The sequence below is a fragment of the Chrysochloris asiatica genome, unplaced genomic scaffold (assembly GCF_000296735.1).
Source record: "Chrysochloris asiatica unplaced genomic scaffold, ChrAsi1.0 scaffold00117, whole genome shotgun sequence".
NCBI classification, from domain to species: domain Eukaryota; kingdom Metazoa; phylum Chordata; class Mammalia; order Afrosoricida; family Chrysochloridae; genus Chrysochloris; species Chrysochloris asiatica.
Genome location: NW_006408635.1, coordinates 1,263,838 through 1,278,667, shown reverse-complemented (window position 1 = coordinate 1,278,667; position 14,830 = coordinate 1,263,838). Strand labels below are relative to the sequence as shown.

Sequence of the window (14,830 nt, the reverse complement as noted above, 5' to 3'; positions counted from 1 at the left end):
CTATCTATCTATCTATCTATCTATCTATCTATCATCTATCTACCTACCTATTTATCTATCTATCCTCACATGTTGCAAATTGTTAAGGGACTTGACTTTAAACTGAAAGGTTATTATTTGAATCCAGCCAGCAGTGCTTCAGGAAAAAAGTCTGGGGATCTACTTACAAAAAACAGTGGCCACAACAACAAAACGCAGCCATTCAAAACCCTATGGAGAACAGTTCTAAGGCTGACACACTTAGCCCCTTAGTTACATACATCTTAGTCAAAACTAAAAGCTTAGATTCTGCTCCAACCAGGCATGATAGATCATTTTACAGTTGAAATGTGAATTAAATATTTAGTATTTTGGACAAGTATAAGCTAATTGGACTTTCTTTAAAGTCAGAAATAAGCTTTTAGTAGGAGAAAAATGACAAAAACATCCTGCATGTGTGTACATACTCTCATATTGAGAATTTCTTTAGATACATTTAAAAGATTACCCTAATAATTAAAGGAGTTTGTGTAGCGTAGTCGTTATGAATCAGGCTGCTAACGTCAGGGTCAGCAGTTCAAAACTACCAGCTGTTCCATGGGAGAATGATGAGGCTTTCTGCTCCTGTAAAGATTTACAGCCTCGGAAATCCTGTACAAGGTCGGTGTGAGTCAGAACTGACTCTACAGCACATAACAACAACAATAATTAAGGTAATATCGTTTGGCACTCTTTATTGGAATTTCCTTGGAATGACACACAGCCTACAGTATCTTTAGTTTCCCAATTCTTCCAACAGTGTTTCCACAGCTACAAGGATAAAACATCATATAAAAAATATATCTGGGTCTATATAAGTTTTTTATAGTTATGGCAAATCCTTTAGTTTGGTCAAATATTTTTAATAAATAAAACACCCCTGCTGGCTATAGCTTTGTGTATTATTTTGATTGATTTTTTTTTCTTGAAAACATTCTTGGCAATAATATACTATCATGATCACATTTAAAATGATTACTACTTTTTTTGTACTATTTTATAACCACATTTTCTTGATATTTGTGGTAATTTTTATAGTAGTATTATCCTGCAAACATTTAAAAAATATATAATATTTAAAGCCCCACAAGAAAGCTTCAAGGTGATGAATACTTACAACATTTTGATCATTTAACATCTGTGTTTGAAGTCTTTTAATCGTATAGCAGTAGCTCTCTTCTTCCCTTATATTCCTTAGAGCAGCACTATGCTAGAATCCTACTTAAGTTATGCTATTTAATAATGTTATTGATGAAGGTACAATAATTATGATGGAGTTAGGACACACAGAACAGAAAAAGTATTAATCACAACATCTGTACTAGCAGTTATTTGTTATTGCTGTTGTCATAGTCTTCTATATTCCAGGATTACTGAGACATTCTAGTATATCAAGACACTCTTATAAATAATACTGTATTTTAATCAGAAAAGTATTCATTAAATTTAAATATGACAGTCAAGTGGACATTTCATCATAGTACTTTAATAGACATATCATCATACCCATGCTTCCAGCAGAGAAAATAATATCCTGAGCTTAGAAAATCACAACCTGGACACAATATAGTTAAATATGCTCAGCTGTATACACATACTTTCTTTAACCTCCTCAATACTTTTCCTATCACTTTCATGTGTCACTGAATTGTTTTTCTGTTCTACAAGTACATACCAAGAACGTTATCTGACCTCCAAATTAGTCATCTGAACTGTCACAGGTGGGTGTTTGGGGTGACTTTTCAAATAGTACTGCATTTTGGTAGAACTTTTTGTACAGAGAAGTAAGAACAATATCGTGTTCTCAGTAAGATGCGAAGTCACCATCATTCTCTGAGACAGCAAGTGATCCGAGGTAATGCCTTTAAAACAAACTTATCTGACCAGTAACCTTTAAATGCTGGCACAAGACTAATCTATCTTCACAGCCTGTTTCTGCTCTATGAATTCTCTTTATAGAAAAACATAACCAAGAGGGGAGAAAAACGAGGAAAGGAAAATACCAAGGAGAAGTCACAAAAGGGAAGGAAAGATTTGATTTCAAATAGAAGTTTTCCCTCAATGTTTTGACAATTTTTCTTTAGTGCTATTTCCTTCAGGATTCTAGCCATATTCTGGGGAAAAACTAGTTATTTCTGTGTTATTACTTACTATGGAATCCAATCTGCAAATCTAATAGTTGAATTTAATTCAAAACATGGTCTGCCACACTGGGAAACATAAAAATCATATTGGTTAAGAAGGATTCATTGGTATTGAACTAATACACTGCATTTCTCAAAGGAAATTATTTATATTCTTAATGCCTCCATTTATTCATTTAATATAGCTAGTCTTCAGGGTCTCTTATGGCTACATTAGTTTATAATCTTGTGAACTTTCTGAGGCAAAATGGTGAACATGTTTCCCTTTACAAATCAGGCTTTTATTTTATTTATGCTTTTTATTATCGTAACTGAAGAATGATGCTTGGTTTCTATCTTTTATGTATATCTTTATTTTGGGTTATATAAAGTAAATGTTTTCAAAAGGAAATTGTATTGATTCCCTTCCTTTATATTTCCTTCTGTTGTTAGCCTTTCTCTCAATAGATGGCACTCTTTTCTCAGGGACAGTACTCATGTAATCCTTATCCAAAAAATCAAGGAAGTTAGTTTTACTCTTTAACAATCATTAATTTAAAAAATCAAACGTATAAATAGAAAGAATTGATTACAAGTAATTTGAACACCTTGGTAATGGAAGTATAATGGGGAGAATGCTTGTTGCAAGATTGCGTTTCACTGGAACTTGCTACAATTACTGAATAGGTGAAGTAAATATTGTATCTAAATATGAAAACACCATGTTCACTACAGATGAACAGGCCTGAGTAGGAAGAAAACTCCAAATTAGGAGCTATGTTCAAGTGCTAAAATATTTACCTTACAAGGAGAATACATAGTACTAACTCCTGAACTGTAATATTTTCATATTCACATTTAGGATTTGAGTATACCTATCCATACCAACACAATCTGCATCAATCTCAATTAATATTAAGAGCTGGCACATCCATTATCAAGCAAACATGGAACATCTAGATAAGTAGAAACTGGACCATAAACTCTTTTGAAATAATTTCACTGAGTAAAGACACTTTTATTTCATAGTATTCATTACAACTTCCTATATAATAGATTATACTACTGAACGATGCTGCTTTTTCTGATTCTTCTCATTGGTTCCTACTTAGGGGCATTGAACAATAAAGGGCACATCCTGCAGATCTCCTAGACCACTCTACTTATTCCAAATTCCAGTTGCCACTCCCCTGACACACATCTGCAACAATACCAACTGCAAATTGGTCTAGGCAGCTCACTGTCATGTTTGTTACAACAAAGCACCACATGGAGTGACACCAGGCAACAATTCCTCCATGAGTGAAATCTCAGAATGCAGAGAAGGTGAGGTAAAGCCTGCTGTGATAGAAGATGGAAGGGCCTGAGTGGTGGAATTGCAAAGTCAGCAGGAGAGGAAAAGTTGTCCAGGTTTGCCCTCTAAGAGAACTGAGACTGAAAGACCACTAATTAAGGAAACCCAACTGGAATTCTTTTCCCATTACTGATTCCCAGCCCCTGCATAAGCACTATCTGCCCAAGAACCCTCTTGGCTTCATGTAAGCAGAAGTTATAAGATAGAACATGTTCTTTTTTTTTTTGGTCAGAGCACTATGATTTTTTGCTACTATAACTTCTCTGTTACTGAAATTTTGGATTCTTTATCAATGAAGAAAAGCACGTTTCCTCCTCCAAACAACAACCACTCTGTTCACAGTGGCTCCTTGTTTACCTCATCTCTCTCAACCTCCTGCCAAACACTCTGCCTCAGGCATAGGTACCCTCCTTGCCCTCATCAGTCCCTCCAGCTCCACACCAGCCCAGCCGCCTTCTTACCTGACAATGACGTACATGACCAGGAAGTTTCCGAAGAGACCCACCACGCATACGATGGAGTACAGGGCCATGATGGTGACGGCCGTGATCATGGAAGGGCTGCCGGTCGAGGGGCACAGGCTGTCGCTGCCGCCCAGTTCCGTGCGGTTCGGACCGCACGGGTCGGACAGGTTGCCATCCAAGTGGGACAAGTTGACCCAGGACCTGGGGCCGGGTACCAGGGAGCAACTTGCAGAGCGCTTAAAGGGATCAGTGCAATTGCTAACATTGGTGAGGACGCTGCTGCTGTCCATGGTGCTGATGTCGGTCTGGGGACCAAGTTGTGAGAGAGCCTAGCGCACCCGGACTTTTCAGGTTCCACGCGCTTCGGCTGCTTGCTCGAGCAGCTGCCACAGCTCCGGCAATTTCTTTCAAAGAACAGCCTTGGTGAAGCCAGGTGGGAGCGTCAGCAGAAGGGGAGAGCTGAGCATCTGCCTGGAGCCCCCTCCCACCTTAGTAGTATGCTGAGACACAACCCCAGCCCGACACCGCCGGGGGAGGGGAGCGAGGGCTGAGAGGGATCCAGGCTGGAGGGGAGGGAGGAGAGAAAGGAATGGATTTTGCGCAAAGCGATCTGAGGAGTCTTCTTCTCTCTTGGCACTCCTGGAGCAAACACCTCTGAGGAAGGGTAGGACTAGGGGGAATAAGATGAGGGTAGAGCGAAGGGGTGGGGAGGGCAATAGACCGAGAGTTTTGGGCAGCGGTAAAGCAAAGGAAAGAGGGTGACATCATTTCATTTTCCAACGCCAATCTCTCTTTATAAGCAGTCTTGGTGGCGCAGTGTTTTAGCACTAGGCGGCTAACCAAAAGGTCCCTGGTTCAAACCCACCAGCCATTCTGTAAGAAAGCTGTGGCAGTCTGCTCCCATAGAGATCACAGCCTTGGAAACCTCTGGGGCAGTTCAACTTTATCTTGTAGGGTCCTTATGAGTCAGAATTCACTCCATGGCAAAAGGTCTTTTGGGTTATTTTCTCTATAATATGACAGGAAAGACATAAACCTCATGCAGCCCTTACACCCTTCACACCAGCAATGCTGTTCCCACACTATTACCTACTGTAGGACAAATGATTGCCTCAAATTCCCTTCTGCAGCTCTACTTGCCTGCACCCTGTACATCTACCAAAAGGCAATCACACTTTTCATATCACTAAATGAGTATTTCCACACTCTAAACCTGTCTAAAACAAGAGCGATCCTTTCTCTGAAAAAGATGAGAAACAATGAAACTTTTCTGAAGGAAACCTATTCTCATACCCCAATTTCTCCTTGAGTAGAAGCTCTCTTTGCATCTAATTTCTGTTCTGAGATGGAAACTAACTGATGACGGGATTCAGGGGATTGTGGTATCCAGTTTAGTCAACTAAAACTAATGTTAACCTCACACATCTTAAATCTCCTAGACAATTTTGTAATTATTTCTCCTTCTTATCTCCACACTTCCGACATGGATTAGTGTTTCTGAGACAAAGACTGTCAAAACTAAACAAAATTTATATTACTTCTTTCTAGTTTTTAAGGTAGAAATTCCAGGAGGACTAAATAGAAATCTGGATTTAGAATACATATTTTAAGATTTTTTTATGAAAATGGATACATTTAAATTTTTAAACCTCCTTCTAAGTCCAAATATATTTCTCTTTTAGCAACAAATGTTTAAATCAACAAAGAGTTGGGTTTTTTCTTTGTTTTTAGTAAAGTTTAAAGTAATTATTAAATAATGCCCATTTCTATGCATATGCACACATGTGTATGTCTACATCTTTTAATTACAAACATTAGAAATAAGTATCCTCAACAGTTGTAGAAATCTAACTGTATCTCCAAAAGCTTGGAAAGAAGAAAGTTAAGAAGGAACAAATTTCAATATTATTTTTAGGCATTTGTCTTGAAAACAGTTAACTCATAGATAAACTGTACTAATCATAGGTTATTTTGCCATGCTCAGTATATTTTTATCCTTTTACATTAAAGGGTATAATTTCAGTGCTAAAATGTTACAGGATTTCCTAAAGACTAATAAAAATACCTTAACACATATTCTTCCATGAACTAATATATCAAATTACGCTGATCTGAAATCTATATGCCATTCATTCAGTCTTGTGAAGACACACAGACCCAGTTTCATCTTACTTACAAAGGGACACAGTGATGTTAGTCTCGGTATTAGAGGAAGATCTTTTGTCACTTCTTAGCTGTAAGAGTTTAAACCGGTGTCTATATCTCACTGAGTAACAATTTTCTCTTCAGTGGAAAAAGGGAGGGGTTGATAATAATGCTAACCTTACATGGCTGTAGCAGGATTAAATGAAATATACAATACAAAAGTAATTATTTAAAAAGCGCTACTATTCTAATGAACTTCCCTGTGGACTGAGAACCACAAAGTCAGCAATTCAGACCCACCAGCTGCTCCTAGGGAACCTGTACAGGGTTGCTATGAGTCAGAACTGACTGGATGGCATTTAACAGCAACAACATTATTTTTATATTGAGAAGCTTTTGTGTAGTATCTTCTACAAGTTAAATGTTAACTTCCCTTAGCTATTTCTTACAAGACTTAGTTTTGAGTCCTATTGTCTCTTTTCTATTCATAATATAGTTTATATAGATAACATAGATACTGTTATCCAGATATCTGTTCATAGGTATGAGTTTGTTGTTGTTGTTGTTAGGTGCCATTGAGTCAGTACTGACTCATAGCAATCCTATGCACAATAGAACGAAACACTGCCCTGTCCTGGGCCAACCTCACAATTGTTGCCATGTTTGAGCTCATTGTTGTTGCCACTTTGCCAATCCATCTCATTGGGGGTCTTCCTCTCTTTCTCTGACCCTCCACCTTACCAAACATAATGTCCTTCTCCAGTGACTGGTCCCTCCTGACAATATGTCCAAAGTATGAGAGATGAAGTTTGGCCATCCTGGCCTCCAATTAGCAATCTAGCTGCACCTCTTCCAACACAGATCTGTTTGTTCTTTTGGCAGTCCATGGCACTTTCAGTATTCTCCTCCAACACCATAACTCAAAAGCATCAATTCTTCTAAGGTCATCCTTACTCACTGTCCAGCTTCCGCATGCATATGAGGTTATTGAAAATATCATAGCTTGAGTCAAGTGCACCTTAGTCCTCAAGCTGACATCTTTGCTCTTCAACATTTTACAAAGGTCTTGTGCAGCAGCTTTGTCTTAATGCAATATATATATGGAGTCCTGGTGTTGTGCTAGGAGTTAATGCACTGGACTGCAAGGTCAGTTTTAACTGCAAGGTCAGTAGTTCAATCTCACCAGCTGCTCCTCAGAAATCCTATACAGGCTTGCTATATAGCTATATATAGGAGCTCTGGTAGCGTAGTGGTTACGAATCAGGGCTGCAAACCTTTAAGGTCAGCGGTTCGAAACTACCAGCCGCTCCGCAGGAGAAAGATGAAGCTTTCTACTCCTGTAAAGATTTACACCCTCGGAAACCCTGTACGGGGTCGCTACGGGTCGGAACCGATATATATATGGAGCCCTGGTAGTGTAGTGGATTATAAACTGAACTGCTAACCACAAGGTCAGGAGTTCGAATCTACCAGTTGCTTTGTAGGAGAAAGATGCAATTTTCTGTTCCTGTAAAGATTTACAGCCTTGGAAACTCTAAACAGATCACTATGAGTTGGAACTGACTCCACAGCACACAACCATCACCATATATATCTATCTATAGATATAGATTTAGGTATCTGTCCTTAAAATATAGCCCCAGAGCTAAAAAACATTGCCCTACATTTGACCTGACCTATAAAATTTGAGGAAGATCATAAACTACATCTTTCTCCCCCAAACATAAAAATCCTTTCTCCCCGCCCCCTTTTTAATTTAAGTTATGTTGCTTTTTTTACTTTCCTAGTTTTATTGTTGATACCATTCCTTAAATATAATTCAAGCCAGTTAAAAATATTTATCAAAGATATGCTTTGGACCAAGTTCTGATCTTTGCCAACAAAATGTCTTGGTAGAAGTATAGTCAACTTGCTTCTTAGAAGTTTGGGTGGTAAGACTGTCTCACATGTATGCTGGAAATCGGGAGGTGGGGGTGGGGGGAAGCAGTGTCAGAACAAGGACATCATGTTTGGTAAAATAGTTGTTGTTGTTAGGTTCCATTGAGTCAGTACTGACTCATAGTGACCTTATGCACAACAGAAGGAAACACTGCCCGATCCTGGGCCAACCTGACAATTGTTGCTACATTTGAGCCGATTGATGGTAAAGTAGAGGACCAGTAAAAGAGGGGGGAAATCTCGATGAGATGAATAGACATTGTGGCTGCAACAACGGGGAGCTCAAACCTGGAAGTGATTGTGAGGATGGTCCTGGACTAGGCAGTGTTTAGTTGCTTAAAGGGTCATTGCCAAGTTGGAACTGACTTGACCTAACAACAACACTTTGGACCTTGTGTTAAAATAGTATATGGAGTGTTGTTTTTTTCTAAGTAATAAACATGTTTTTATTTTTCCCGTGATTTTAAAAATGTGAACATTTTATAACTCAGCCACAGCCTTTACTTCAGATGAATTCTTCATTGGATCTCAGTTCTCTTTTAAATTATAAGCTCTTGTTCCGGAAGGCAGTTAGCTTTTCATCATTCCTTCTGTCGAGGTAACATCCAATGGCAAATCCCACAGGGACAAATATATGAACTCAGTGGTCACGTACCATCTGAAGTAAATTCACCAGGATTACTGTGGCCTGGATGCCAACAACCAACAATGACGAAGGGCAGCTGCGAGCTCAGCCACTGGTACCTGCGCAAGCTGCGCCCTTGAACCAATATATGGAGTTTAAAAAGATAGATACAAGTGCTTGTAACCATAAGAGTTTACTTTTTATATGTTATGTTTCATATTTTGTCTATTCTTAATAATTTATCATTGCTTTAAAGGGGATCTGAGTGCAATACTATCTGTTTTTATTTTTAAATTACAACTTGTTCCATCGAGTTCATGATTCAAATCCACAAAGATTAATTGGAATGGGGATTCTGCTATTTTATTTGGAATGATGATTCTGTTTCTTATTTTAATTAATTAATGTATTCTTCCAGGTTTATATACTCTAAAGTAAGATACCTGGGCAGGTATTCTCATAACACCATACATATGGTATGTAGTAGATGCTCACATGTTGTTCTCACTCTTAAAATGTTCAATGTATATGTGTGTGATAATGAATCACGTTACCAAAAAGAAATCAACAAAACAGCAAGCACCACAACAAACACAGTTTGGTCTTTGTTATTGCAGGGGCTCTGGTAGCGTAGTGGTTACGAATCGGGCTGCGAACCTTAAGGTCAGCGGTTCGAAACTACCAGCCGCTCCGCGGGAGAAAGATGAGGCTTTCTACTCCCGTAAAGATTTACACCCTCGGAAACCCTGTACAGGGTCGCTATGGGTCGGAATCGACTCGACGGCACTTAACAACAACAACAACAAGGTTCTGTCAAACCTGTTCCAACTTATAGTGACCCTATGTACAACAGAAGGAAACACTGCCTACTCCTTCCCCATCCTCACAACTGCTGTTATGTTTGAGTCCATTGTTGCTGCCACTGTGCCAATCCAACTCATTGGGTATTTTCCTCTTTATCACTGACCCTCCACTTAACCAAGCAAAGGAAGAAGATACTCAGGATTTCCAGAATAACTGAGATGACTTCATTATCTAAAAACCTTCAGAGCATACCTGAGGATTTGTGCTAATGACTGAGGACTAGTCAGATCAGAAAGACCACCTGGTGACCTAAAACAATTAACCTCAGGAGGTGTGACTTGTGACTTAACTTACCAAGCCTATGCCAGGAGGCCCCAAACATGACTAAGTAAGTAAGCTAAGAAAGACTGAACTCGGAGGTTCTAAAAGCTTCCTGATCAGTAAAGGGAGGGCAATGAGCCCTCTTTGGCATATGGAGACTTTTTTTTTTTTTTTTTGGTGAATTCCTTCAGACCTTCACGCCTCCACCCTGCACATCTACCTGTGCATCTCTTCCTTAGGCTGATCCTGATTTGTATCAGTTTGTTAAAACAAAATTGTAAATGTAATTATACTACTTTCAGTGCATTCTATATGTTGTTCCAGTGAATTATCAAACCCAAAAGTGAAGAGGAAGCCGTTAAGTGAATGTGAAAGAGTCTGGGGGTGGGGGAAGGGAAATATCTGATGTATATATTTGATGCGCTGAAGCTGAATTTGCAGCTGTCATCCTGAAGGGGTAGTGGGGCAAAACTTGAAATTTGTGGCCAGTAGATCAGATGTTAAGGCATTATATGGACTTCTGAACTTATAGCTGCCATTTGCTCATTTATGTGTTCAATCTATTGGAAGAAGTACAGCGAGAATGTCCAATAGAAGCCAGGATGGGCCAGACCTCATCTCTCATACTTCAGACATATTATCAGAAGGAACCAATACCTGGAGAAGAACATCATGCTTGGTAAAGTGAAGGGTCAATGAAAAAAAAGGAAGATTCCCTAACAAGATGGATTGGCACAATGGAAGTAGCAATGGACTTAAAAATGTTGTTGTTGTTAACTACCATGGAGTCGGTTCTGACTCATAGCGACTCTGTACAGGGTTTCCGAGGCTGTAAATCTTTACAGGAGCAGAAAGCCTCATCTTTCTTCCATGGAATGTCTGGTAGTTTCGAACTGCTGACCTTGAGGTTAGCAGCCTGATTCATAACCACAATACTATCAGAGCTCCTTGGACTTAAACATAGCAATGGTGATAACGTTGGTGCAGGACCAGGCAGTGTTTCATTCTGTTGTGCATAAAGTCATTTGGAGGTCTGGAGAACAATGACCTCTCAATTTATGAGCACTGAGCTAGCTGCTCCTAAGTAGAGAGGGAGAGAGACGATTGAGAAGTAGAAAAGTAGGATCTGATTATTGTTGTTTTTGTGTCTTTGAGTTGCTTCCAACTCATAGCAATCCTATATAGGGTTTCTGAGGAGTGGCTGGTGAGCTTGAACCACCAACCTTGCTGTTAGAAGTCTAATGCTTATCTCATAACACCATACCATAATTTGATTAATCTTAACATTTTGGAGATTGAATATATATGTTGATTCTTATCTTTAAAATCCATGTACATACATATATATTTAAACTTAATTGAAAAATTGATGGGCATACATTTTATGATGTTCTCGAAAATAATTTGGATAATTTTAAATGGCACAGCTTGAAAAAAAAAGCACATTAATGGAAACTTTAATCATGACATTTTGCTCTTTTTAGCTTATGTTCTGAAGCTGTTGTTTCACGCTGTCAAGTCGCTTCTGACCCATAGAGACCCCACATACAAGACAAAATACTGCCTGGTCCTGCACCATCCTCCCAATTGTTGCTGTTAGAACTTATTATTGAAGCATGATGTCAAACCATTTAATTGGGTGTCTTCCTCTTTCGAATTGACCCTTTATTTTACCAAGTATGTTATGCAACTCCAGAGACTGGCCCCTTCTGATAACATGCCCATAGTACATGAAATGAAGTTGCATCATCCTCATGTCTAAGGAACATTTCTGGTTGTACTTCTTCCAAGATATATTTGTTTGATCTTCTGACAGTTCATGGTATATTCAATCTTCTTCATCAGCAACATAATTCAAAGGCATTGATTTTTCTTTTGCATTGAGAACTTTTGCATGTTTCTGGGGCAATTGAAAATTCCATTGCTTGGATCAGGTATACCTTATTCCTTAAAGTGACATATTTGTATTTGAACATTTCAAAGAGGTTTCTGTTTTTGTTTTTAGCAGATTTGTCCAATGCAGTACATTTAAAAAAATTCTTAACTATTGTTTCTGTGGGCATTGATTACTTATGCCAGTAAAATGAAATCCTTGAAAACGTCAATATTTTTTCCATTTATTATGATGTTACTTACTGGTACAGCTGTGAGGGTTTTTGTTTGTTTTACATTGAGATTTATCCATACCGAAAACCCTGGTTTTTGATCTTCATTAGTGATTGCTTCAAGTTCTCTTAAATTTTAGCAAACAAGGTTGTGTCGTCTGCATATCACAGGTTGTCAATGAGACTTCCTCCAAACTTGATGGTGGGCACTTTTTCATGCTGATTATTTGCTCAGCATGAAAATTGAATAAATATGGTGAAAAGTTATAACCCTTTTAACTTTTTATACACACCCTTTTTGATTTTAAATCATTACCCATCTCCTTGTTTTGATAGAACAATTGCCTGTTGGTCCATATACAAGTTTTGCATAAGCACAGTTAAGTGCTCTGGAATTTCCATTCTTCATAAAGCTATTGGTAATTTGTAATGATTCATATAGTTGAGTGCCTTTACATAGTCAATGAAGGTCAATGTCTTTCTGGTATTCTTTGCTTTCAGCCAATATCTATCTGATATCAGCATTGGTGTCTCTCATTTTACATCCTCTTCTGAAATTTCCTTGTTGAGGAACTGCTGCAAATGTTTTAAAATGATCTTCAGCAAAACTCCACTTGTATGTGACATTAATGATATTGTTCAATCATTTTTGCTTTTTTTTTTTTTTTTTTTTTTCTTTTAAATGGACACAAATATGGACCTCTTCCAGTTGATTGGCTAGGTAGTTGTCTTCCAAATTTCTTGTCATAGATTAATGAATAACTCTAGGGCTGCATCAATTTGTTGAGACATCTCAGTTGGTATTCTGCCAATTCCTGCGTATGCTAACTCCTAAAATGTTTGAACATTGACCAATTTACTTTGGTATACTGACTCTGCAGTTGTTCCATCTTGTTTGTCTTCATGGTCCTGTGTCATTCAATATTTTTTTCATCGAATGCTTCAGTACTGCAATTTGAAGCTTGAAGTTTCATTCATTTTGAGAAATGTTGAACCTGTTTGCACTATTGGTTTTCTAACTTCAGGTCTTAGCACATGTAATACTTTATTTTGTCTTCTTGAAATGCTTTTTGAAATCTTCTGTTCAGCTTTTGTACTTCATCATTTCTTACTCTGTATTCTAGAGCAAGTTTCAGAGTCTCTTCTTGCATTTGTTTTTGTCTTTTTCTTAGTTTCTGTCTTTTTAAATAACCTTTTGTTTTCTTCATGTTTGATATCCTTCACACCATCCCCCCATTTATCTGGTCTTTGTTCATTAGTGTTTACTGTGTCAGATTTATTCTTGTGACAGTTTCTGATTTAAGATGGGATATACCCCAAGTTGTACTTTGGCTCTCAGTATTTGGTGTGGCACTGTGGGTTAATGTGCTAGATAACAAAGTCAGCTTGAACCCTAAGGTCAGTGGTTCAGGCTCAGCAGCTGCTTCTTGGAAACCCATACAGGGTCGCTAAGGGCTAGAACTGACTCAATGGCACTTAACAACACCAATAATACCCCAGGTTGTACTTTGGCTGTCAATATTTGTTTTTAACTCTCTTCAACTTCAACTTACATATGAGCAATTGATGATCTGTTCTGGAGTTAGTCCCTGGTCTTGCTCTCAGTGACTAATCTTCTTTCCACAGATCTAGTTGATTTTATTCCTGTATTTTGCATTCAGTAAGGTCCACACGTATGGTCACAGTTATGTTGTTGAAAAATGGTATTTGCAATGAGTAAGTCATTGGCTTTACAACATTGTATCATGTGATCTCTGTGTCATTTCAATCACCAAGGACATATGAGGGGCTTCAATATTTCATGGAAAAATAAAATAAAATGATAATAAGTTTTATTTTTGAACTACTGATACTTCTCTGCTTGTCATTATTGCAGTTCAATCACCAGTTATTATCAAAGCATTTTGATGGCACATTGTTCAATTTTAGAAAACAGAAGTTGGTAAACACCTTCAATTTCTTCAGAGTTATCACACAAATAATAAACCATAATTAGCATATAGTAAAAACAAAAACAAAAACAAAAAAAACAAAACAAAAAAAAAACCCCAAACAATTCAGTTGCCACTGAGTTGACTCATAGTGGACCCATGTGTTGAAGACTAGAACTGAGCTCCATAGGGTTTTCCAGGCTCTGATTTTTCAGAAGTAGGTCACCAGACTTTTATTTGGTGGTATCTCTCGGTAGGTTCAAACTGCCAATCTTTGGTTAGTAGTTAAGTGTTTAATCATTTGCTTAACCACTTGTGCCATCACAGGTCTATCCAATTGTTGTAGAAGGATAAATTCCACCTTTGTTGACCTCTCTTGAATTCTTCCTTTTGTCTATAATTCCACAATTTTTTTCCAGAGTGGTTTCAAGAGTCTTGTGAAAGCTCAGGTCCCTTGTGAAAGGAGGTGGACTAGAAATCAATGAGTCGATTTATTCTAAGCCTTTGTATTTTATATGATATGGGATTGGTAGCCATAAATGGAAAAACAAAGAGCAAACCTACTGCTGTTGAGTCAAATTTCAATTCATAGTCATGTATCCCTTCATTTCCTTGAGGCTTTAATGAGTTATCTCAAGAATAACTATAGCTACATATATAACCTATTTCTATATTAGTCTGGTTTCTCTGTTTCAAAAAAGAGAGAAAAAATCAGTTTAGATTCAATATTGCTATATCACAGAATAATTTTCATAACAAAATTTTGTTTCAAAGCAATGCATTTAGTCTTGGCAAGGTGGATTCTCGACAAATGTGAAAAGTTTTTCCTCTTCCTTGAATTTCAAGATATATTGGCCTTTGCTATTTATCATCTTCAAGCTGGATTTAGAAGAGGCCGTGGAACGAGAGATATCATTGCTGATGTCCGATGGATCTTGGCTGAAAGCAAGAGAATATCAGAAGGATGTTTACCTGTGCTTTATTGACTACGCAAAGGCTTTC

General features: G+C 37.9%; 1 protein-coding gene and 1 pseudogene across 2 annotated transcripts in view; both read right to left on the bottom strand.

Annotated features, from left to right (window-relative positions):
* Positions 1–4,472, bottom strand: part of OPRM1 (opioid receptor, mu 1) — a 127,657-nt gene extending 123,185 nt beyond the window's left edge. The window contains exon 1 of one of the 2 annotated variants that reach the window (XM_006868444.1): positions 3,957–4,472. In XM_006868444.1, the coding sequence (XP_006868506.1) occupies positions 3,957–4,249 (293 nt within the window). In that variant the 5' untranslated portion in view covers positions 4,250–4,472. The remainder of the gene's footprint in view (positions 1–3,956) is intronic. The other variant, XM_006868443.1, reaches the window with a different exon arrangement.
* Positions 4,473–8,547: 4,075 nt separating this feature from the next.
* The window catches only part of LOC102837859, a 9,515-nt pseudogene continuing 3,232 nt past the window's right edge, over positions 8,548–14,830 (bottom strand).